Source organism: Gobius niger, assembly GCF_951799975.1.
Source record: "Gobius niger genome assembly, chromosome: 24".
Classification (NCBI taxonomy): Eukaryota; Metazoa; Chordata; class Actinopteri; order Gobiiformes; family Gobiidae; genus Gobius; species Gobius niger.
The window spans coordinates 8,917,041-8,943,607 of NC_136875.1; the positions used below are offsets into that span (position 1 = coordinate 8,917,041).

General features: G+C 42.3%; 1 protein-coding gene across 5 annotated transcripts in view; it reads right to left on the reverse strand.

The window, feature by feature from the left end:
* The window catches only part of foxp4 (forkhead box P4), a 196,263-nt gene that overhangs the window by 114,198 nt on the left and 55,498 nt on the right, over window positions 1-26,567 (reverse strand). For all 5 annotated transcript variants that reach the window (XM_079582163.1, XM_079582159.1, XM_079582162.1 and 2 more), the window contains one exon: window positions 9,113-9,292. In XM_079582163.1, the coding sequence (XP_079438289.1) occupies window positions 9,113-9,283 (171 nt within the window). In that variant the 5' untranslated portion in view covers window positions 9,284-9,292. The remainder of the gene's footprint in view (window positions 1-9,112; window positions 9,293-26,567) is intronic.

Here is a 26,567-nt window from a genome sequence, read left to right on the forward strand (position 1 = left end):
TTTAAACGTTTAGAGCGAGTTACTAAAAGTTACTAAAAACGACGACAATTACGAGATGGCATTTTGTGTGCTACGAAACTGCAAGGGGAATTTGCTCATAAACTGACACCATTACAGCAACCACTACCAATCCAACGTACAATACTTCAGGTGGCAACGATCCGAGTATGTCCTCCTACTGCTACTGCGAGAGCGCGATTCCCAGAGACTCTCCCCAGACATCGAGTTCCCGTCCAAAAAGGCCGATGAGGCGAGTGAAGCGCGGACACCTGTTTTCAATCAGAGCACCTTCCCCGAGCTGAGCCGCTGTTGAGCTGGAGACGGGCCCCGACCACACAGGCCCAGTCAGACTTAGGAAAATATAGCCCCCCCAACCCCCCCGCCGGAGCATTTCACAAAATATCTCCATTCACGCGGAACAATAAATAAAACGTCTCACTTTCTGAACCGGGGCTTAAGCTAAAGGATCTTAAAGGCGATGGCTCTTGGGTTCCTCTTTTCGCTCCTCGTTCTCTTATCACTCGCTCCTCGTTCTCTCCCTTCTGCATTCGATGATAGGACACCCCCCCTCACCCCCTCTCTCTTTTCTTTCTCTTACGCTCCTCTGCTTCTTCTTTTTTTTTTTTTTTTTTCAGGGGAGGCAGCGGCGGCAACAGCAGCAGCAGCAGCAGCGGCAGACAGGGCACATTCCAGAGAGAGGCCCAGGCGCCCTTTTCTGACACGTCTCAGTGTTACACCCCTCCTTCGGCCCACCCCCGCTGCCCCCTCTCGCCCGGCGGACCCTCTTCTCCACTATCCCCCCCCCCCTCTGGTCCCTCCGTATTCCTCCCCAGTCTCCTCCTGCGTGTCCCGTTACCCGGGCTGGATCACGAACACTCGAAACACCTGCAGGCATCCGTTTAAAACACTACCTACAGGTGAGTGTTCTCAACGAAAGGTGTAGACGAGACACTTTAGCAGATAGCGGTTTGAAGCTTTGGCAGTAGGTTAGGATTACAGTGTCGCCTTTCGTGCTACACGTGGATACCAAACATGTCAATGGGAATGACGAGGGAGTGCTACAACGTTGTCTCGTAAACCTCAGGCTCACTGGAGGACAAAACGTCATAGAATACGCAAGGTAAAGGGTGATCTTGGTGTATTTTTTGTTTGTTTGTTTATCTGGCACTGAATTTCACATGTTAAGGGAGAAAGCTTACTAGGAATCCATGTTCCGAGGCAGCGGTGCTAGCATAGATGTCCTGAGTTCCCATTTTTGGTCTCGATATTAAAAGTTCATGCCGTTCTGCCGACTCCTGAGCCACCAACCGCAAAAGTCTGTGGGGCGATCGCTACAAAAATATCAAGCATTGGCTTAAATTACTTGAATTGAGGAAATGTATCTTGTTTTGATCGGTTTTCACTCATTTAGACACTTTTCCTGATCGGACCAAGTTTACTTTGCTTGTTTGAGGACATTTCAGACCAGTTCTGGGGTAAATCTCGCTTGAAATAAGAAAGTAAAATTGCCAATGAGACAAGACCAATTTTCTTACCCCATTGGCAAAGAAAATGACCTGAAATAAGGACGAAATGTATCAAAACAAGTCAGAAACATCTCAGAACAAGTGAAATAATCTAGGACAAACGCCCAAGAACTTCTTAACTAGTCAAAACAGCTAAAATTTGGATTATTGTGCTCAAATTGAGATGTTTATACTGATCTAGTTAAATACTTTTTGCAGTGATCTCCAACCGATTACAAAACCATAAAGCCCGAAATGTTCTTGCACAACAGCTCCTCTCTAGTAGCGCCTACAGACACCAACGGCGAACCCATCTAAACCTGATTCCGTCCGTTATTCAGATCTTCGAAGCAAACAAGCGAAGCAGATGAGTCGGCACGCTTATCCACAAGGCCCGAAGACGGGGGAGAAAGTGAGCGGAGATGCCTGTGATCCGGCGAGGGCTCCCGGGGGGGGATGCGGGCGAGGAACAGGGGCTTTGTGTTTGTGACAAGGGCCGAGAGTCTTTTCTGCTCGGCTGGAGACAACGCGGCGCGGGGTTTTACGCTGAAGAACTACAGCCTGCGCAGAACAGAGGCTACAGGCAAAGGGGATAAGGTGAGGGAGAGAGGGGAGGGACGGAGAGAGTGACGAGTGGATGAGGACGGTATTGATTTTATAAGACAACGTCAATGGAGTTTCATGGCGTAAGATTTGATTCAGTCATTCATTTCCCTTATTGTGGCGAGACAGTGCGTGTAGGTAAAAAGATACATTTAGAGATATTCAAACTTTTCTGGAGTATGGAGTGAATGAATAAGCAATGCCAGGGCCGGACACAAAATCCAGCCCTCAATCATACGTTCCTCTGGTCCGTCAGATGACTTTGAGAAACACAATTGAGATGAAATACCTGTTAATGTGCTTCAGAGCTACTCTAAAATTGTCAGTTCCTTTGAAATTTTCTTGCGGAGAGACCCCCAGACCCCCCTTTTTTGTCTCCTATTATTGACCATGTTAATAAAATCGTCCATACACCTTGCGAACTAGCCTAACAAAGGGCAAGTTCCTGCTTTGAGAGACTTGTGACACAGGCCTGTAATGCGCAATACAAGTGTAGGAAGTTATTATTGTCATACTTTTCATATAAAACGAGGTGGTTTATGTTAAAAATGTCCAAAAATAGTTGGGCAACAAAGTCTGGAGAAATTGGATAGAACCAGCTTTGAATGTATGTGTTGTTTTTCTTTGACACATTAGATGCAATTGTCTCGATCAGTCTGCATTGGGAGGATTTTTTTTTGTTATATTGGAGGAAAAAGTCCCTTGAAGATACAATTTCCCATATAAGTCCTTAGAGAAATCTGAACAGTAAAGAAACACCTTGTTTATGAAAGTGAAGCAATCCCAAAATGTGAAGGCATAAATTCATAACTAGATCAGTATAAACATCTCAATTTGAGCACAATAATCCAAATTTGAGCTGTTTTGACTAGTTAAGAAGTTCTTGGGCATTTGTCCAAGATTATTTCACTTGTTCAGAGATGTTTCTGACTCGTTTCGATACATTTCGTCCTTATTTCAGGCCATTTTCTTTGCCAATGGGGTAAGAAAATTGTAATGAACTTGTCTCATTGGCAATTTTACTTTCTTATTTCAAGCGAGATTTACCTTAGAACTGGTCTGAAATGTCCTCAAACAAGCAAAGTAAACTTGGTCCGATGAGGAAAAGTGTCTAAATGAGTGAAAACCGCTCAAAACAAGATACATTTCCTCAATTCAAGTCATTTAGGCCAATGCTTGATATTCACTTTTTGCAGTGAGTTCAGTGGAAACGCCGCTACCATAAAACTGCATTGTCCACTTTTTGTTAAAACTAGCCTACTTCAAAAACGGGAACTCCTTTCCTAAAAGCAAACAAAGTCCAAAATATCATTGGCCAGGACCGGCGCAGGTGTGTCCCGACTCGAGCGCCACCACAAACAGACCCTCCCCCCCCCCCCCCCCCCCGAACTGAAACTTCAACCGTTCGCAAACATACCTCACGACGACTCGCATTTAGTCAATCTCTGCGAATTGGTTGAAACAGACGAGTAAAAAGAAAAAAAGGAAAAAGCGGAATTACTCGAAAAATGGCCGCACTTATGGCGTCTCGTTTTTGGAGGGAAGTGGGGGAAAGGTTCTTGGAGAGAGAAAGAAGAGTGAGAGACGGGGAGGAAAGTGAGAAGGGGATGTATGTTTGTGGTCGGTAAAGCCGCTGAGAGAAAAAAAAAGGAAAAAAAAAAGGAAATACCAAACCGAGACGCACGCACTTCTTCAGACACACAGGTGCAAAAACACGGGGAGAAGAAAGGGGCGCTTTGTGCGAGCGGCCCGGCGAGGAGCGAAGCGTTCCTCGGAGAAAGCTGCTGAGGAAGGCAAGGAGGGAAGGAGCTGGGGAGAGAGAGGATGGAGCAGTTTGTTGGCTCGGATGAAGGGGGGGATCACTTTTCGATTGCAGATTTACAGGAGCGTGTGCTGATTGTTCCAGATCTCTTTTGGATCACATGCTTGCACGGGAGTATGTTGTCCGGAAAGTTTGCGTATCAACGATGTTCCCAATCTCGATTACAAAAAAAAGACAATAAAGTGCTGGAAACCCACTTCTCTTCAAACTACAAATGGGACGGGCCCAACACACGTCACCTTCACACGTTTTAAATTCAGTCCTTCCAATAAAATAAATCAAATATGGCCGATTCATTACCATGTGTCTGATTAATGATAATTCAGCTGCAAAAAAACTGCATTTTCAGATTCGCTTGCATTAATCTGGTCAAAAACAAAGGGTATGACACAGACGGCATCTCGTCATAGAAGGGGGCGTGGCCTCGCCAAGGGGGAAAATATAATCTTTTGGGAAACACACTTTTTCACTCTTTTTAGCCATTTGCTGGTGGAATATGAACTTATTAATCACATACAAATAAAGTCAAGTGTAAATCGGGCCCATATGGATATTTTCTCACAGCAGATTGTTCAGTAGAAGTGGAAAAAACGGCAGTTGTAGCTAGCGCTAGCTACCGTTAGCATTAGCCCGATGCTAACATGTAGCATCATGTTAGCATTCTCCGTTTTTTATGTATTTATGGGCTGTGGAACTTCTTTGCTCCTCCCCATGTCTTTGTATCTTTATTTAGTAGAAAACTATATTCATAATTCAGCATTTGTTACAGTAGTTTTTGAAGTTTAGATTTTTTCAAAATTGTTTTCCCCCTTAACTGTTTTCAAACATGACCATATATGGGCGATTCCGGAAATGCCGTCTGTATCTATACATAGACTTAGACAATGGATCCGTAAAAAAAATCAATTTTTGTCTTGTTTGGGGTGCAAAGATTAGCCTCTTAACCGGCCCCCGCCTTTACCAAGTGCATTTCCTCCAGTTCAGCTTTACCCAAAAGTTTACCTCTAGGCCAGAGTAACGCCTCATTTGAAAGCTAAGACCTAGAAATCATGTTGTTGCTGTGTTGGTGCAACCTTTATTGACATTTCTTTTCATTGCTTTTTTTTGTTTCTCTTTTGTGTGTTTTTTTGTTTGTTTCATATTCGTCGTATTTGTTGCTCTTGTTGCGTTTTCATCCTCTTTCTCGGCTCATTTTCGTAGCTTTTCGATTTAGGTTAAGCCAAAGTGAATGAAATGTGCTCGGTTCAGGCGGAGGTCCAAAACAGTTAAGAAACTCGATACTGAAAGACAGCGAAAACCTTCAATATCATTGTTAAGAGTCCAGACGAGTCCAAAGAACCCCTAATTTTGAGAAAATCCAAGAAAATGTTTGGATTACAGTCCCATCTCAGTCGCCTTCCCTGCTATACTCATGAATTTCTGAGGTTAAAACTAAGATGTTATGGGAGAAATCTAGCTAAAAATCTCCACTGCGTGAAAAATTGTACATCTTCACCTGCTGTGCCTTGTCTTAAAAGTGTGATCTGGCTAAATATGAAATAATCTATAATACTGGGCTCATATAAAATTAACAGGAATGTATTGACCTTAACTTAAAGCACACTTCATCCTTCATTGTACTTAATAGCAGGGCTGCAGCTAGAAGGTGGGCTCTCTGGGCATTCGCTGTGAGGCCCTGCTTGGAAGGGGGCCCCAGAAGTTGATTGTTCTCCCTGAAATATTCATATAAGTGACAACAAAAGGTCCTGCTGAAATGAACACGCTCAACTAATATATATTTTGTAAAAGCTTCTGACGCCCACAGTCTGGATCTAAAGGCATGATTAAACCTCCGCTAAAGCACCCTCAAGTGTCCCCCCCATCCTTTGTCCAGGCCTCTGCCCGCCCGTCCGTCAGCCGCACATATCTGCGCTCTGACTAACAACGTGATTCACTTTCCGTCATTAAAGGCCACTCGAGGGACGGTCTCGCCGGTTGCCGAGGTCCTGACCCGCCGAATCAAAAGCAGCCTGTGTCTCGCGTCCCCGCTGTGTCCTGCACGGAGCCCGATCGCAGCCGTTCAGAAACGTTTTTTTTAAAAGCAAGGAATGAGGAAAAAAAGGGGGAGAGAGAAAAAAAAATAATAGGACACGGCATTTGTTCCAGGGAATTACGGGAAGTTTGCGAATTCCAATGTGTGTGTGTGTGTTTTTTTTTTCCGAATGTGGAAGTGTGAATGAGCGGACACACAGGGAGCTGGACGCGTGACAAAGTGTAAAGGCAGCAGAGTGAGTCGTCCAAAGGAAACTTCAAAATAAAGCAGTCATGTGCTAGGACTTTCGGACAGGACTAATGGAGTAAAAAGGGGGGGGGGGGGGCAAAGCACTTGAACTCCTTTACTGTGGAGATGATTGTTTGTGAGAATTGGTCCAGCTGGATGCGCTGAGCTTTAGAGTAATGGATTGAATCTATTCTGATCTACTACTTCCAACCAAACTGATGTTTCATGTTCCTTCAAAAATGCCTGGATTTACAATTAATTTGACCCAATTTCTCAAAGTGATTCTCAAGCTGTGGACGGGGAGCTTCAAATTATTATAAGAATTACAATAGCTGAGTTGGCCAGCAGTTTGCCTGCTTTCGGGAAAGGTTTTAATCCAGATGCTATTGCTATGGATATAGGTTATTCCAATCTGGAGTCAGTTTTCAGTAATCCTGGACTTTAATTGCAGATTTGTACATTTGCGAAATTAGAATAGGTCATAATCTCAGATCTCAGGTATCAGTACAACTCTACGGTAGAGTCATCTCCAAAAAGGAAATTGACAAATGCTAAAATTGATCGTTGTTTTGCAGTGACTAGATTCACAAAACCCGCCACATGCACCTTATGGCTGAAAGTCCTTCCATCTGACAAACATCACGAGGATGTTTTTTGACTATTGTCACCACCTTTCATGAGAAAATAATTGGATTTTGTTTCATGTGGATTGTCCCAGTAATGACAAAGATATCAGCAAAAAAACCAAGACAAAGGCACAGTTACGATCGTTACCATGATGGAATTTTTACCTTTCTACCTCAATTTCAAAGCTGTATAAATCAGTATCAGTATAAACATCTCAATTTGAGCACAATAATCCAAATTGTAGTTGTTTTGACTAGTTAAGAAGTTCATTTCACTTGTTCTGAGATTTTTCTGACTCGTTTCGATACATTTTGTCCTTATTTCAGGTCATTTTCTTTGCCAATGGGGTAAGAAAATTGGTCTTATCTCATTGGCAACTTTACTTTCTTATTTCAAGCGAGATTTAACCCAAGAACTGGTCTGAAATGTCCTCAAACAAGCAAAGTAAACTTGGTCCGATCAGGAAAAGTGTCTAAAAAGTGTCTGAAAACCGCTCAAAACAAGATACATTTCCTCAATTCAAGTCATTTAAGCCAATGCTTGATATTCACTTTTTGTAGTGCACCAAGTACCACCTCATGCAATATTCGTCCTTCCAAGTACCACCAGGGGTAAAACAAGATTGAATTTGGACTGAAAATCGCTACAAAGGGTCTGAAATGGCCCCAAACTGGGTGTAAACCATGTCCAAACCAGAAAAACCCAAACTGAAATGCGTTATTAAAGCACACTCAAAATTATATCTATTTTTTGTTTCATTTCTTACAGAGACAGGGGAAAAAAAAGATCTTATAGACTCTAATTTATTCGCAGCCAATAATCTCACTTGCATGTAAACATACTTAGTGAGTAGTAGACCTTGTAGCAGTAATTAAGTTAGCTTGTTCACTGTCTAACGCGGAGATAGGTGAACACGGGCGCAGTTGACGCCAATGCCACGTTATGGAGCATTAATTAAAGCGGAACAAGCAAAACCTGTCACCGAGCATTGACTTTAACACACGCGGCGTATTTCTAAGCGTTGTACTGTATATATACGGAAAACCTGTTCACGGCAGGCTTCATAAAAAGGGCCCTGCATACTTTCTCACGGAGTTACACAACATGTCGTAGTATGCAGGCAAAAGCGTCAAGAAGTACAGAGGAGTAAACAAAGTATGAAGGACATTTAAAGCGTTTAGCAAGTGCACAGTGGGGATGTATTGGCGCAAGGTATTTGGATGAATAGGGAACGGACCAAAATCAGTTGACTGCAGTACTGAGTAGGTAAAAAAAAAAAAGAGGTACCTATTATGGGAGCTTGTACCTTGACATTTGAATTTTTTTTTTCTTTTACAGGGCGTTGCTAAACATGCTGAAGTCCAAAGTATTCACCAAAGCACACAGACGATGGGATAAGCGACAAATGAGAAGCATGCAGGCAAGGGATTGTGAGTGTGGGGTCATGTTTTAGTGTTGATGCTAATGCTGCTAATAATATATAATATATTTAATAATATATATAATAATTTTGCTAATACATTAATGCTAAGATGCCAAAACTAAGATGCCAATACTAAGATGCCAATGCTAATATGTTAAAGCTAAGATGCTAATCCTAATATATAAATGCTAATATGCTAATGCTAATATATTAATTGTAAGATGGTAATGCTAATATATTCATGTTAATACAGAATGTTCATTCTATTGCTAACATGTTAATACTAAGATGCCAATGCTAATATGTTAAAGCTAAGATGGTAATCCTAATATATAAATGCTAAGATGCTAATGCTAATATATTAATTGTAAGACGGCAATGCTAATATATTCATGTTAATACAGAATGTTCATTCTAATGCTAACATGTTAATGCTAAGATGCTAATGCTAATATGGGAATGCCGATATGTTAATGTTCATTTGTTCGTGCTAAAATATCAAAGCTAATTAATGTTCAAGCTAATTCATGTTCAAATGCCAAGGCTATTATGTGAATGCCAATATGTTATTATTAATATGTTAGTGCTAAGAGACTAATGCTAATACATATATTCCCATATGTTAATTAACATGTAATGCTAATATACTGATAAATGAATGTTGTAAAGCTGCCTCATTGCGATTTCTAACAAAGGTTGGGGCAGTGTTATGGTCAGGGAAAGGGTTTGGTTAGGGTTAGAACAATGCAGGGGGCGGGATCATGGCGTAAACTGGGTTGGAAGGTAAAAAGACGCCATAAAACTAGTCTTAAGACCGACAGTAAAACAGAAAAGCATGAAGTGGACGCCAAGCACCGGTCATTAGCACATACCTGTTGCTGCTGCAGGTGTAGTAAGTCCACCGGGCTGATCTCTCCGTTTGTGTCGCCGTTAGACCCGCCCTCTCGGCCTCCCCCGGCGTCCGATTGGCTGCTGAGGCTGCTGACTCCATTCTGACTGGACGGCGTCGTTCGAATGGTCTCCGAAGCTGATTCCACCATCATCACTGGCACCTGGTAAAGTAAAGGGAGGAGGGGGGGTTAGATTTGAGTCACCTGAGAGATTAAACACAAGAGAAGGGTTCGTCCCGGTTCGTGGATGTTGATGTCACGACCACATCATGAACTAGGACAACAAGTACCACCGCTGGATCAGAGAAGCCATCGAGATCAGGAAACGTGCATCAATGAACCGTGACGATGGAGAGGAAAGCTTATCCCACACCAGTGTTAATTTTGTCGACTAAAACATTTAGTCTTAATTTTAGTCAAAGTGTTATTTTTGACGACTAAAATTGGACTAAAACTAAATTAAAAGTTTTTCATGAGACTAAAACTACGACTAAAATGTCCAGATATTTTAGTCGACTAAAATAAGACTAAATAAAAATGAAAAGGAGAGACTAAAATCATCCAAACTTCTATTGACCGTCTGAAAGAGCGTCGTATCATGTAAATTCACTGCCAAATGAACAGGTTTGTGCTTTATTCATGTGGAGCAGCTCCATGAAGCAGGTTAGGTTAGGTTAGGTTAGGTTAGGTTAATTTATTTGTACCCGTGGGTAAATTCGTCTTGCAATTCTGAGAACTCGTTGACACATTAAACACATTATACAAGGATAAAACATCACACATATTTAAACATAAAACTTGTAAGTGCTCCAGATACTAACAGGATGTGCCTTTGGTACAGAAACAACTGAAGTTTAAGCCACTTGATAGTAACAAAGATAAAAAAAAGCTGTGTCAGGGGCAATTTGATCCTGAGGAACAAGATTATCATGAATATTATAAATATAGGTCGACTAAATTAGTCTTAAAGCAGTACTAAGTAACGTGTTTACCTAAGCTAACTGCTGGCTAACGTCACTTTAAACAGTATTTACAGCCAGGTTTGAGTGAAAAAAAATATTTCCATTGTATAATTGAATGCACAATATCCCTCTCTCCCTTCGCCTTTCCTGTCAGTGTAGTATTTACTCTCCAAGACAATTAATAAGTTAAAAAATCGCAACTTGCTACTACACCTGCAGTTGCGCTTATGGCCTCTAGGGGGAAGAGTTACTTAGTACTGCTTTAATTCTAGTCGACTAAATTGACAAGCAATTTTAGTCGACTAAAACTAGACTAAAATTGAAACGTTTTTTTGACTAAATCTTGACTAAAATTAAATTACATTTTAGTCAAAAGACTAAGACTAAAACTAAAATAAAATATGTCGTCAAAATTAACACTGTCCCACACCTGGGATGCCATCATGGAGAAGGTGTCAGTCAGTAGGGGGCGCAAGCTCTCCCTACTGTCTCACTAAAAGAACAATCTTCAATAGTTTAAACTAAGAAGACAGTATGAACCTTTTCATTTCTTTGATCAAGTTTTACTCAGCAAAACATTACTGCGGCTATAGCTGACGAAATTAACACTGGATGAGAACCGTCCATAATAATGTTCTGTATGCAGTATTTCCCTGTTGTTGACAAACCGTTTTAACTCCACTACAGTAAAGAGGCTGGACAATCTGCCGACTGACAAACTTGAAAACAATCCACAATCATTACAAGCACACTCCGTCCAAATCGCTCGCTTTTTCTCGTACTCATTTTACTGAACAACCAGCGTGTCTCGAAAGAAAACTCCTAAAAGCTGCATTTTGCTTTAAACCGCTCCGTCCACACAGGCTCTCCACCTGCTCTTCTCCCTTTCCCTCTCTCTTTTCTTATGTAAATGTTCCGAGTCAGGGAGGCAGGTTGGAGATCACAGGCGGCACAAATCTAAACAGACGCGGGCTGTTAGCACGCGCCTCCACCGCTAAATAACCCACACATTTCCCCCATAATCAGAGGTGGCGTGTTCCTGTGCACCGCGCCGAAACCAGAGGAGCTAGGTTGAAGCTTTGATAAAAACAAAACAACTCCCAAAAAAAAGGAAAAAAAAAAAAAAAGGTTTGATGCACCTTCAGAGGGCGCTCTCTCTAATTAGGACACCTTCTTCTTCTTCTTCGCCCCGAGAAAACCGCAACAAAACGCGCCTTTGCTTTTGCCTTTTTTCCTGGATGTGTTGTTATTTTGTTTTCTTTTTTTTCTTCTTCTTCTTCTGCTTCTTCTTCACGTCGAGGATCGTCGCCATCGTTAGCCGCGGCGGCGTGGGAGAGACGAGAGGTACGAGACGTCAAAGCGGCGCGCGGGGAAAAGGCGGCAAAACAAAACAAACCGTCAAACAAAGCGCGCGGCGTGTCGAATCTCCTAATAATCCTGGCTTTCCAGTTTTAGAGAATTAACAATACCGGCTTCACAGGTAGCGCACGTACACACACACGTACACACACACGATGTTAGCAAGTTTACGATGGATGGTTGGATTTGGGAGCGTGTACACAAAACGCAATTGAGGTATTTTTGTAGCTAAAGTAATTTGGGCTGCGTTCAAGACATGCCTCCAGGGTGGGAATGATAAAAGAGCTCGTAACTTTTTTTTTTTTTTTGGGCTTGTAGCAGGTGAAGTGTGTCTGTTGGTATGTGTGTGAAGAGTATAGCTACATTTGGCAGGAGCGTGGAAAAGCGCTGGTGGCTCTCGTAGAGAAACAGTGCCAGACGCTTGCTCAATGAGGCCTATAGACATCTGCTATGGGAGATTAACATAATGTCTAATGAAATGATATTTATTTTCAGCAGAAAGATGTGATTATGGAGTGTGCATGTCTCCGCTGCAGTCTCCTCTAGAGTGAATGAATCAACTTTATTTGGGTTGTTCATATTCAAAGCCTGTTCTTTTTTTCGAGGATAAAATGATTATACCTACCTATGCTTAAAGTTGCACTATGGAACTTATTAGGTGAAACAAAAAAAGTCTTAATATTGTGCATGTTTGACCTTTTTAGTGACCCAGTGGTTGTATGAGTGCAGCATTCCCTCACAGTGGCCTTTATGACGCTCCAGGATCAATTGTTTTAGGGGTTCGTACCAGAAACTTGCCAGAAACCCCAAAACAATTGATTCTGGAGCATCATAGAGGCCACTGTGAGGGGAAGCAAAGGTGCCATGCTGCACCCATGAAGCTGCGGAGTCACGTAAAGGTCAAATACACGCAAAAATCGTTTGAATTTTTTCACATAAAAAGCTACATAGTGCACCTTTAAGCGTCACACCACATCAAACAACTCAACAATAATCAAAAACGAACGTTCTGTTCACCCTCTCATTCCAAAACTTTACTCCAACAACTCCAAACACATCTTGGTTTGACATTGGCCTTTCTTTGAACTTGTCTTTCGCAATAGCATGAGTCAGTTCAAAGTATATAACCACATCTCAACTTAATTGTGTAACAGAACCGCATTTGTAACTCTCTGTAAACTCTCTCAAAACGCCTTATGTGTTTCAAGACGATAGAAGAAGATAGACTCGCCAAATGGGGATGGGCGGATTGATGCCAAAGTATTGATATATCGATGCCAAACGGCTACTTTTTAGGTATCGATATTGGGCAAAAAGTATCGATGCTAATTTGCATATTCTAAAAGAAGGCGGGGCAGCAATTATCAACCCAAAAGGATGATTTATTTCTTTGTTCTGAGCCAAAACAGTCACAACAGCAAAGGATTGAACTGAGCCAGGCATATCATTCTGGTTTAGGTTCTGTTTGTCATTTAAGTATTAATTTAAAATGTTGTTTATGTATTTAATTTAGCATTAGTATAGTTTAATTAACCAGTTAAAGCAATATCATTTTAATTGACCAATTAACTATATAAAATAACCCGTTTTAGAAATGTATAATGATTGAAATACATTCACCAATATGAAATGACAAGTATTGACAAAAATGACCCCATCGGTATCGTATCGATTCCAAAAAATGTGGTATCGCCCATCCCTATCGCTAAACTTCTGTATCCATGAACTGAGCAATACAAGTAATCACTATTTAGGTGCTTATAAATGACTAACAAATGATTAGGAAAGCCTGTTTATGAATACTTCATAGTGTGTGGTAATTGAAAGCGATGAAAGACATTTTATTACCCAATGGAGATAACATTTTCACACACACTTTCGACAGCTTCACGCCCCTGTCTTTCAAAAAGGAGCTCGTGGGTTAGTCTGTCTTTGTGTGAACCGTGCGCATCCTGCCTTCATGCGGTGGCAGAGTGGTTATCCTCTCAGCAAGGAGGTCATTCCAATACTTTGCCCCAATCCTGAGTCATTACCTCTAGTACCGCGAGCGCCTTTGCAATTCGCGAAACCTACAAATCACAGAGTCTTTTTCCTCGCTGTCAGGGGGAGTCTTTAAAGCTAATGGTGTGTGTGCGCTCTCACTCTCGCCTTCCTTCTTCCTTCCTCTTCGCCGAGCCCCGCCTCCAGTGTCCGGCCCTATAGGTCAAACCGCTCCCAAAGGTCCCATATGAAACAAGCGCTGCCCTGCTTTAGTCGCTCTTACAGCTACGCGTACTGCCTTTGCAACTCGTTCTACTACGACTGTACTCCAACCTCAACCATCAAATTGGACTCAAATGTCGCCTAGGAACTTGTGTTTCCGAAAATCCGATTAGCTGCCAAATAGGTTCAATATGGACGTCATTCTCTTTCCGTATGTTTTGTTGAGGTTATAACAGGTTTGTATTCTTATCTTGCAACTTGGCGTCACTCTTTTGTGCTACCTGCTATGGGCAAACTTTGTGATGCAAGGACTACATTGGCTTTACATGCTAGACTGTCATCACTTAAACATGCAAAACAAGCAGTAACATAGCAACAGTCACAAAGTATTTCTTTAGATTTGAGAAAATATCGGACTAGGATCAGGACATTTGGTCGTGAGAGGATGAGGATAAAGACCGACAAAAGAAATGGCAAAAAAAGATCATATGGAATTTGTGAAGTCTTCCATATTGTTGGGCCATTGGGTTTTCACTCGACTCCAGCTTCCATCGCACCTCCCACTCAAAATGAATCACCGCAGGCACTGTCCGCAACTTACTACCTAATGTACTGCGCGCACATCTGCTGGCTACTCTTACTCATTGACCTCATTAAGTGGAAGTAAGAGATTCGCAGGTAGCCAGGGACCTAATGGCGGAACGGGGCCAGGAGATATGTTGGTGGAAGGCATAAAGGATGGTTGCTATGTCATATCCTGTAATGGGTGTGCATAAGCCGGTGTAATGGAGGTCGCGGAGAAGGCAGGAGCATAAATCTATCAAGAAGAGGCTCAAATTAGGGCCGTCACACGCAGTCATTGCCATAAGTGTTTCTGGCAGCGGAGAGGAGCCGGGGCCAGTCCCGACCTGTTCTGCCTAGTCCAACGGAGAGGGATGGTTTTGAAATGCAAAGATCCCCGCGAGCTGAACTATCAACTTTGTACAGATATTAACAGTAAGCAAAAAGGCAACAAGGAATGTCAGAAAGCTGTAGGTTAGGAGTAGGCGAGTACCCTTCTTCGTCCCAACACTTAGATCTGTGCTTTCTGAGATCTACAACCGCGCTACTCAAAATGATCAGGGGGAAGCTGATTGGATATAACGCAAAACGATGCGATTAAAACTGGCTGATATAACTTTCGAAGAACTGTGAAGAAAATTTGTACCTTGATTTTCAGATCTGGTCACACACAACAACGTATTAACTGGCAGATTCTGTTCCTCTGGAGTCTATTCTTACTCTTTTAAGACAAGCTAGATTTGCACCCACTAACCCACCGGTTTTTGAACTCTGCACTGAGCGTGTGCACGGAGACATTGCCGCTTGAGGCCCGAGGGAGCAGCAGCACATCAAGAGAGATAAAGAATGTTTTTTTTTTGGAGGCGGACGAATCAAGCGCTCCCCCCGCCTCTCTGTTGGCCCACGGTAACGGCGCGGTAACGTCGACAGAAGGAGACTGGGCATGTTTCTGATGACTGTATGTTTGTCTAAGGCCCTGACACCTCCCCTCCCACCCCCCCCCCCCACCCCGCCTCTCCCCCTCTCATCTGTAATGGATGAGCTCAGAGCTGGCTGCTATAGGTGATCCCTGCTTGTTTATGCCTCACACTGATGAGAAACAGCCCTCGTAAGCCTGTTAGGACACGCGCCGATGTTCCCGAAAATATACAAGAGTAATCATCTTTAGCACCGGGAGGGTGGGGGTGGGGGGTGCATGGTAGTTTTGTTTTATTATTATTATTTTTTTTAAACAGTGTGTACTTTCTTGGCCAAGGGGAAAGGGAAGCTTGGTTGGCTGCAGGCTGAGTTTGTCCGAAATTGTCGAATGATGGGAGGGCCCAAAGTCAACCACTGCTCTGAACAAAAAGTTATATATACAGCACTACATAAAGGGCTCTGTAGGTGTTCACTTATTGTTTTTTAAGGCTTGAACCCATGTCGCTGAGGCCAGAACAGTGTTTTTACCCTCACTCACAGGGCTACGGATTGTCACCAATAATCTTTTCAAAGACATTGACCATGTTTTCTGTGTTTTTAGTGTTTATCTCTCTGTTTTGTGTGATCATTTTTCTGAAAATGTCCGCAGGAGCCATGGAAGGAGGGCTGATGACGTTGCCTGCCCATGTTTCAGTCCTACTGTCTAAAATAGTGGTTCTCAACTGGTGCAGCTTAAGGACGATCAAACTATCTATCTATCTATCTATCTATCTATCTATCTATCTATCTATCTATCTATCTATCTATCTATCTATCTATCTATCTATCTATCTATCTATCTATCTATCTATCTATCTAAAAAGACCCTCTTAAAGTAATGTCAAGTGGCAGTCTTTCCTGATTGGGGGATAAGTACTTCCTATGGGGATGAGATGGGCTATCAAAGCATACTGCATCAAAACAATCCAGCTGCTGCAATTTTTGGCAAGGGCCTGTGACCCACTGATAGGGGTAACGCGACCAACTTTTGGGTCCCGAGTTACAGCACACCGGTTGAAAAGCACTGGTCTAAATCAATAACTGAAGTCCTCAATCATACTCTTTCAAACTGGTGAGAGAAGTTAACCAAGTTGACTTTGAAACCAGGGCTGGGGGTATAAGGCCAATGAGAGAGCCCCATATTGATTGAATACAATTTTTCAATTTAAGCTTGTTTTCCCATATTAAAAACAATAATCTCATACAGTCTTACAGCCTACACCACTTGGCCATCATGCAACACATACTGTAAAACAAATATTGTATTGGCTGCTAACTGTAATAGCCAAATAGGAACTACTAATTCAAGTCTACAGTGTGATTTAGTGTATAGATAGAGCAGCCTCTTCCCCTCTCTCTCTTCCTAATAAGCCAAATGCGTTCCTGCGAGCTGATGCAAGGCGCGGGAAACCGAAACAGGCGCGCTGGGACCCCCGCCGCAACTATTCCCACAAGAGGAGGGAGGTGATAAAGACGCATTATCTCGCTAAGCTGCTGTAAACACAGATGCACTCCGCAGACACACACGCACACAAAGCGCACACAAACAGGCACATAGATATTGGCAGAAACACAGGGCGAGATGGAGAGGGGCTTTGCGGCCGTGACGAGCGGTGACCAGCAGGAATTTGACGCGTCAAATCCCCCGAAACAAAGGCCAAAAACGTCAGTGTGTAAGCTACATAACCAGGGGATTTTTGGCGCAAGGTGCTGCGCTATTCGAACGCTGGCTACCCACGCAAGTCTTGGTGTTGGTTAGATTTTAGGACTTTCTTTCTGGAGATAGAATACAATAGGAATTCGTAAATATAGAAATGACGTCCTCGTTGTTCTCGAAATTCCTACTTGGATAGCTACGCAGGAAACACGTTACGTTAGAAGATCAACATTGCTCTACTCTCTAATACGTGTATTGACATTTCTTATGTACTTGAGCCTTGAATTGTCTGCTACTGCCCGCCCGTTGTCTGTCATCTCATTCCTGCACAGCTGTTGAGCCTACGTACTGTAGTTATCAAGCAAGTCCAAGTGAATTGGTCATGGGGTCAAGTCGAGTCGAGTCGAGTCAGAGCTTTTGGCAAGTCAAGCCTTGCTGTAGCCTCAAGTCGTAAACGTCAGCGCTGAGTCTTATTTTCACCATTGGACTATTAATTCTTCTTTTCAAAATGTGCTGAAAATATGCAACAAGTGCTTTCTCAAGATTTAGCGATTTTGAAAATGTCTAAATCGAATGGATTTGGATTTAATGTCTAATTAATATTTATTTGCCACAAAATAACAAAAATATATACATTGCATGATTCAGTCTATGTACAAAATTACTGGAATGGCATTTCAAGGAAGGCGTCCCGGTGGGCTACTTTATTTTACAGTACCATGATACATTGTACCTAACTTAACTTAATACAATGTAATGTGCACGATACCAATGTGTATGGGTTAGATAGACCATGTAATAACTTTTATTAGTACTTTGTAGGTACATAATGTAATAAGACACAAGACCCTTAGGGTTAGAGTTATGTCTTATTACATTATGCACCTACAAACTACAAATACATATTATTCCATTGTGTATCTAACCCATAGGTACAAGTTATTACACATTGTTACAGAGCACATTACATTGTACTAAATTAAGTTAGGTACAATATGTCAAGGGTAGTGTAAAATAAAGTGTTACCTTTGTTAGTTTCTGGCAGTTTTTCTGTCAGTGGTCTGATTCCACCTCTGGTAGATAGACAAATAGACTTCCATATCAAGTGGAGGCCTCAAGAAGGCTTCAAAGCTACATGAATAGTCAAGTACAAAAATCACAATGATATATATGTTTTACTCAATACTATGAAGCTCCTTGTTTAAATAGAAATAAATACATGGCCCTAAGCATACGCTAACAAAAGAATCCATTCTATCCTATCTGTGAATTGACTGACTTCCTTTTTCCTGAATGGAATTTTTGGCCTTGAACACAGCCAGGCTTACAACAAAAGCCAGGTCTAGTCTTCTTTACAGCACTGTAATACTACAGTGCTAGCAGCGCCGCTGGAGGCAACTACTACTGTTACCCTGGCTGCTGTCCAGCGCTAACAGGTTGGCTAACAGAAGAAGCTAATGCTATATGTGTGTGTCTGGCCTGGCGAGGCTCCAGCGCTAACAGGTGAGCGCTATTATCCAGACACAGACTCCATGAGAGGTTAGCGAAGTTCTGCTGCAGGCTGTCTGTCAGTCTGCACAATGGCAATGTCAGGCTAACCGGTAAGACGTCAGGCTAACTAGTAAGTCAAGAAAAAAACATTATGTCATGGGGTAAAACAGTGTCTGCAAATTTAAGGGAAGACAGCAGGACTTTTTGGGAGAGTTGGCTCCCCTAATGTTGAAACTTTCCCACCTAATGCACATGTTTTAGGTTGGTAGAGGAGCATAGGTTCTCTGACATGATACCAGACATGTGGAAACTGTGCATACGCCACACAAGAGGCTCGACACGGTCCAGAAATCAAAGCCTCAACCTCCTCTCTGTTTGCCAAGATTGCTAACTACTCTTCCACCGTGATGCCTTGCCTGAATTGCCGATCGCCCCTCTGTTCCCAGCCGATATGTCGCCTCGAACGCTACACACCGAACACTCAGTGGTGCTGGAGACAAAGTTTGAAAGTCTATCTCTTCTCCCCTCTGCACTTGCCGGCGTTTCTCGCTTCTTTAGGAATGTCCGCGGCAGGATTTGAGCGGGGCAGATAAATGAGGTGCGCCCGAAGCCCGCTCCTTGTGCAAATATTTGTGCTGCGGTGCGATGCGTTCACGTGTGCGTCCGTCCGGGCCCCGGCAGCTTCTTCGCGGCTGGTCGATCGCTCCGCCGCGGTACGAGGCGGTGAGGAGGGAGGGGGGGCGGTGGGTGGGCAGGAGTTGCGCGAGTTGTGTGCTTGCCCCGGTCACTGGCGTCTATCTCATCGGTGGGGAATGCACGCTGTGTTTACCTATGGCCCTCCGCCGCAGCAGCACCTGAGCGGAGCGGGCTAATCTCTACGCGCTCTGTAAACATGGACTTTGTCTTCGGAGAGGGCCCAGACGCTCATGGTTCACTCGAAAAGAGAGGGGAGAGTAGGGGAAGGTGGACAGGGAATAGATCAGGGGCTCAGGAGCTAGACATAACAATTCTGGAAGGAGGGATTGGGAAGAGGTGCCCGACGTGGGGGTTGGGGCGCTGAGTTGGAACAATCAATCAAAAGTATTTATGATTTTTTTTAAATATATATATATATATATATATTTCAAAGGAAGAATGGTTACAGATCTTTCCAAATGCCAGACTGGGAAAAGGAGTTTATCATCATTCCTTCCTATATTCTATTATCACTTGTTTGCACCTTGTTTTTCTTTTATTGCACAACGTACAGCAACTTACTGTTTGTTTTTCTCCATTTTGTGATTGATAAAGTCGTATAGTATCCCACCGCATCATGTTCTTCCAGGATTTTTTATCACGATATGCGGAATGAGCGCCATAGAGCGATTCTAATAGAAATTGTGTCTGTAGACAAAAAGGCTCACGCTCAAATGTTTCTTGGACCACCTTTGGACCGCCTTCAGCTTTGATTTCTGACGTTCCAATAAACCTCTGCGATTTTAAAAGATCCAGTGTTGCATTCATCTTTCACCAAGATCTTGTATTGATGATGGGAGACAGTGACCACTGCGCCATCCCTTCTCCAGCACATCCTAAAGCTTCTCAGTTGGGGTTAAGATCTGGACCCTAGGACAGCGTGAGGAAAAGAGGCGGGATCAGCTTCCCACAATCAACTCCTGTCCCTCAATTAGAGGGTCGGAACGTACTAGAGGCCAGAGTACTGCGGAGAGAGACGGGGGAGGGAGGGAGGGGGGGGGAGGGAGAAATGTAGAAAACGGTGGATGTGGTGAGAGCGCAGCGGCTCTGAGCAATTAACAGCTGCGTCCTCCGAGGCTCTTTATGAGAACAACCTTCACCGCCAACGAAAGGGGCGGGGTCAAATACCCCCAGGGGGCGGGGCCGTGGGAGAGAAGCAGGAAGCGCCGCGGAGAAAGGGTGTCAGTAAGGCTATGTCGACTCCTCATAGCGCTAGAGGTGCGGAGGAATATACGTATTAGAGAAGATTCTTTTTTTGGACTTCATAGAACTAGCTTTAAAGTTACTGTTGGTAACTTAACTATAGCATAACGCAATGTATGGGTGGAGCTGGCTCAATGTGAAAATGAGTTATTCTTTTTAATTGTTCTCTTGATCAATCCCTTTCCGTACGTTAGTCTCAAATTCATCTTGTTAATATTCTACTATAAATCTAAAGAAATTGACTTTCAAATTGGCGGATTGCTACAGCATTTAAACATGTTTGGGGTAAGCTAAACTTGGTTAACCTGCACCTTAAACGAGTGCCTTTTCTCCAGTTCAGCTTTACCCAAACCCACACGGTCACAGCCTAGAGGCCAGTATAACGCCTCATTTGAAAGTTAAGACCGACACAACCGTCGAAATTGATCTTTTTCCACACGTTTTTTGACATTCTTGAGGCTTTCTTGTTGGGTTTTCATCACACATATTTGCCACTTTTTTCCTCACCTTTTGACACTTTTTTTGTTGCCTTTTTGATGCTTTTCTGTTGCTCTATTGTGGCTCTTTTTTGTCACTTTTTTCATCACATTTATGTCACATTTTTGTTGTCTTTTATGGCTTTCTTTTTGCGTTTTCGTCACACATTTTTGTCACGTTTTTGTCGCTATTTTGCCAAGCACCTTTTAGATTTTGTGTAAAGCCAAACTGGAGGAAAAGTGCTCGGTTCAGGAGGGGGTTAAGAGGTTAAAGGCTAACATTAGCTAAAAACAGTCACCAATCTGAGACACAATCCCAAGTTTTTCTACCAAGTCCATTGCAACTGCGATTACATTTGCAATTTGTTCTTTAAAACGGAAGATGAAGTTGATGGACTTTCTAAAGAGCGGGTATTGTTGAGGATGGGCACTGGCGAAGACTGAAAGATCACTCAAAGATGCGCAAGAGGGGTCAAAAAACAGCACCAGGTCTGTTTTTTGATGAGGGAACAACATTGTAACATGGTTAAAAAGAAAAGAAAAAGTTGATTTAGCATAATACCCCCTTTAGAAACTACAAGGTAAGCAGATTTCATTCACATTTCGAAGCACTGATATCGCTCTACTTTCCACCGAACGTAATTAACTTCGCGGCTCGAACCGGCTCGATTTGCGTTTTCGCGGCGTGGAAATGAGAAAAAGTTTCGAGCGTCCGATTCGTCACGGAGTTCAAATTATTTCACTTAGCGATCAGAACGGGGGGGGTAAAGAGAATTTGCATTCCAAAGCCGATGGGCGCCACAGATATACCTGCAGAAGTAATAATAGCCAGGTCTCGGTAAAACAGTGCTCGAAATTAATAAATAATAATCAAAGTGGAGCTTTTAATTTTTTTTACGTATCGAGCCTTTCAAGTCTCTGCGTTTGCGGCTTAATTAACAGATTGGATCAGAGCCGGCCTAATCAAACGAAATTGGAAAAGTAAAAGGCGGCAAAAAAAAAAAAAATAACGAAAAAAAAAAAAACAGGGCTGACTTTGAAAGGAGTCCACGCAGAGAAAATGATAGCATGTCCACTCGCGCAAATTAATTGAATTTGGGTACTTTTGAACTGAGTCGAGGCCGTCGCCATGGTAATTAAGTCCCCCCATCCCCTCCAAAAACAAAATAAAAAAATTAAATATGATATACTCTGGACCGCAAAAAATATCTTTAATTGACCATCGTTCGGAGCTTTTGTTTTACATAGTTTGGACTCCATTTAGGCTATTATTATTCTCTTTTTTCCTTTTACTTAACCTCTCAACCCCCACCTTAACCAAGAGCATTTTATCCGGTTCAGTTATACCCAAATCTAAAAGCTTACAGACACCTCATTTGAAAGCTAAGACCTACAAAACTAATTGAAATTGATCTTTTTCTTTGTGTTTTTGTCACTTTTTTGACATTTCTTTTCATTGCTTTCTTTTGTCACTTTCTGTTACTCTTTTGTGGCATTTTTGTCACTTTTTCGTCCCATTTTTGTATTTTTTTTTTCACGTTTTCATCCTCATATTCGTCGAATTTTTGTCACGCTTCAAGAAGCTTTTAGATTTGGGTAAAAGCCAAACTGGAGAAAGTGTGCTCGGTTCAGTTTGGGGTTAAGAGATGAATCTGTTTTTTTGTTTGTTTATTGTTTATTTGGTTAGGACAGTGCATGTTAAGGACGTACGGAAACCATGAGCTAATTCCTGTACTCTCACTCTCCCTCAGCTTGGCCTATTGTACATGTTTTTAGAGGTTAGGGAAACATACCCAGACACAAACTCCACATAGAAAGGCCCAGTCCAGCCCGTGAAGGGGATCAAACCCATAACCTTCATGCTGTAAAGTAACATGGGCCCTCAAGCTAAGGAATCGTGCACCGACATCGATGAACCGGGACGACGGGGGCCTACACCTTATGTCACACCTGGGACACCATCCTGGAGAGAGAGAGTCTGTCAGAGAGTTGCTTCTTTTTGACACAGTTCGGCACCTCCGCTGTATTGACACTTCCGGTAGAGTCCGAAGTAAGTGGAGATCGAGGAGAAATGTTTACCGCTAAAATACGATGCACAGTCAATTTCCCATTCAAGGCCAGGACACACTTGCATTGTATTGACACTCCCGGTAGAGCGCGAAGTCCGTTCACTGAGTAGAGATCGAGGGGAAATGTTTACCGCTAAAATACGATGCACAGTCAATTTCCCATTCAAGGCCAGGTCACACAGAGCTGTAAACAGATACGGACTGAGGCTGTGCGACTACATTAGAAGCACATCCACTTTAAGGACCATGCATATAACTGCACACACACACACACCCTCCCCAACCACGCCCCAATCCTTCGGCATCTGTGTTCATGACCAATATTCATTTGCACCAACAACTCAACACTGCACTGTTTCTGTGGGCGGCTTTGTGTCCGTGTAGTCACTGATTTGTTTTCTGGACGCCTGTAGTCCGATGTATGTACAGTAATTCATGGCGGCCCCCCCGCGGGAACCTTCGGAATAAGGTGAGTACTGACGGGCAAATCTACGTAAGCCTGTCCTACAAAAAAAATGTGAAAACCGTTTTGACATTTCTGACATTTCATACTCCACAAGACGTGTTTCTGCCGAACTGCCACGCCCCCCTTTTTCCGCAGCCAAAACAAACAAGGAATGACCGAAATAAAACAAGCTATTTGAGTTTAAACTATTATAAAAAGTATCAGTCACGGTATTGCAAACATTTTGAAGATTGGCTTTATGTTTAGCCACACCTCCCGCTGGTTTATTATGTCCGTGTGTTTCTCTCCAGGACTTTGTTGCCATTTGCGTGTCCTTGTAATCCTTCAGCGAAGTATTTTACCGGAAAACTATCCATGCTGTCTCCGTTTTCCGCACCGGTGCTAGGACGTAAACATTGGATTCTCGCTTCCCGCTTCCGCCAAAATAACCCCGCCCACTAAAAATCCAGCCAATCACAGCCAGAGTCCTCGCAGCCTTGCCGAAATAGTTCTGCTGAGCTGATGCGTCAGCAAGACCCGCCGAACAGGAGCTGTGGAGCTTGTGGAGTATGAATAGGCCTTAAGAAGGCAGTATGAAGATATTTTAACAAGTTTATTTTTTTTTTCTCATTCAATGCAAAGTTGTATGGGCAACTTTCATTTTCACAAAGCTTACTTGAAAGAAAAATACTATTTAAAGGTGGATTATGGAACTTTTTATGAGACATCGCTGTGTTCTTAACCTTTCAGTGACCCAGCGGCTGTATGGGTGAATAGCACATGGCGCCTTTACTTTCCATCACAGGATCAATCGTTTGTTAGGGTTTTCTGGATGGAATGCGTGCGTAACCATGGTTCCATCAGCAGTGAATTTACCATTTAGAAGCAGTAACATTATTTAGTAGCCTCGTATTAACCTTCACTCAGTACAAACACTGTTTAAACAGGAAAGTTTGGTTTGTATTTTCGTAATTTTGACACTTGAATTTACTTAAGATACATTAAAACTTAAGATACCCTTCTTTTTCTTTTCTTTTACAACAAAACAGTCAACTGCACAAGTGACTTTTGTCTTGCAGCTAAAATATTCATAATATCTACGGCGCTGTATTAAAAGGAATGTCTCTTTCATAATTGATCACGGAAAAGAAAAATCTTTGCCAAAGTGACAAGCGCGCTAATTAATCGGACGAGACGGGGAACAAGAAGTGGTGGGAGTCATTTTGGAGCGTGCTAATATTAATAGAATAATTTATGGAGGAGTATAAATAAATTAGGAGAGTAATTCATTTGAAAAAAGAGAGGTCCTTCGTTCAATTTGGGGGAGAAAAAAAAAAAGAATAGGAAAAATAATGTTGAAAAATATTCCAAGGACGTCACGGGGGCGGATGTTGGTGAGCGCGAGGGGGAGCTAAATGTGCAGCGCTAACTTGTTTGAGCGCTTCCATGTTTTTAGCTGATGAAAATTGGATGAGTGAGACTCGCCGTTGCACTTTTTGGAGCAGATCTCAGAATTATGAAAGCGATAATACTGACTTGTTTTCTTTCCATCTTGCTACTAAACTCCATCAGCAGAAGATGAAAAAAAAAACACTGGCGAGAAAAGGCTAACTTGCGTTTAGGGCTCAAAATACTTAAAGTTTTGTAGTTTTGTAAGGGCCGAAATAGACACTTTTCTGTACGAAGCGGCTGTTGACAAGTCTTGTAGACCAAGAGAGAGAATAAGTAAATTGATAATCATTTGTGTAAGAGGTTTTCAAAAGGGTTAAAGGGGCTAGATGCAAGTTAGCCATTTTATACTCACTACTGCCACCTCAGGTAAAACGTGTAACTGCACCTTCTATATTAAGCTTGCGCATGACAGTGACAGTGCAGGATTTTAGAGGCTCATTTTACACATTAGGACATTGTTGAAACATGTAGAGGAAAATACTTCATTTGAACGTTTTTAAACTCTGTATAGTCCCTTTAAGTTAATATGTATTTAAACAGTTTCTTTTGCATAATTGAATGGATTTCACAACTGTTTTACACTCAAAAATATACAAAAAACTGTAAAAAATGTTCTTTTTGTTTCATGAAGTTATCTGGGGACCCCCACTTGAGGCCTCGCGACCCCCCGAAGGGTTCCGACCCCACTTTGGGAACTGCTGAACTAAGGTTCTTAAAGTGCATATGACAGGTTTTAATGCTTTTGAAAACATGACTTATTTAGATGAAAAACATCTGTTGTAAGTAATAATTATCATTTACTGACAGGATGTGACACAGACAAAGGTAAAGTTCCAGAGCAGTTTGACTTAACATGGTCGACACAGCAAAATTGTTTCCCTCCCGATACAGACGGCATTTCTGGAATCACCCATATATGGTCATTTTTGAAAACAGTTAAGGGGGAAAACAATTTTGAAAAAATGTATATTTTCTCTAATTATTCAAAAACTACTGTAACAAACGCTGAAATATGAACATAGTTTCTACTAAATAATGATACAAAGACATGGACATGGTAGCATCGGGCTAATGCTAGCGGTTAGCTAGCGCTAGCTACAACTGCTGTTTTTTCACTTTTACTGCACAATCTGCTGTGAGAAAATATCCATATGGGCCCGATTTACACTTGACTCTATTTATGTGTGATAAATAAGTTGATATTCCACCAGAAAATGGCTATAAAGAGTGGAAAATTGCGTTTCTCTAAAGATTCTATTTTCCCCCTCGGCGAAGCCACGCCCCCTTCTATGACGAGATGCCGTCTCTATCTATGTCACTTCCTGTCCGTGTCCAATAAGGAAGTGAAACTATAAACATCACAAAAATGATCAAACTAAAGAAATTTCGAATAGAAATGCTTCAAATAATGTTGAATGAAGTTGTTCTCAGATAGACTGCAATCGAAACAAAAAAACAAACATCTTTCTTAATGTCAGCCCTTTTAAGTGACTTAGACGAGAGGAAATCTGAGCAGACAAACGGTGGCGCTGCCCTCTCAAACAGCGACAGGGCGTTGGGTTGGTGCAACTCCACGTTCAAGGTAGATCCTCTGCTTATTCTTCTGTTTTGTTTCATTCGCACCATCTGACCCACTATTGCCACAAGGTGAATGAATATTATGACAAACTTCCACCTCTTGCTAAAAAACAAAAACTCTTAAAAAACAAAGGCTAAAGATACAAAGAAAACAGACAGAGAAAGGGAAGAGAGAAGGGCCTGGGTCATTAGCATCCTTATTACTACTCATTAAAAAACAGCCCTCACGTGCGCGCCACCCCCTCCCCTCCGCGCACGTGCCTCATTCTGCGTCCCTCGTGCAAAAAAAA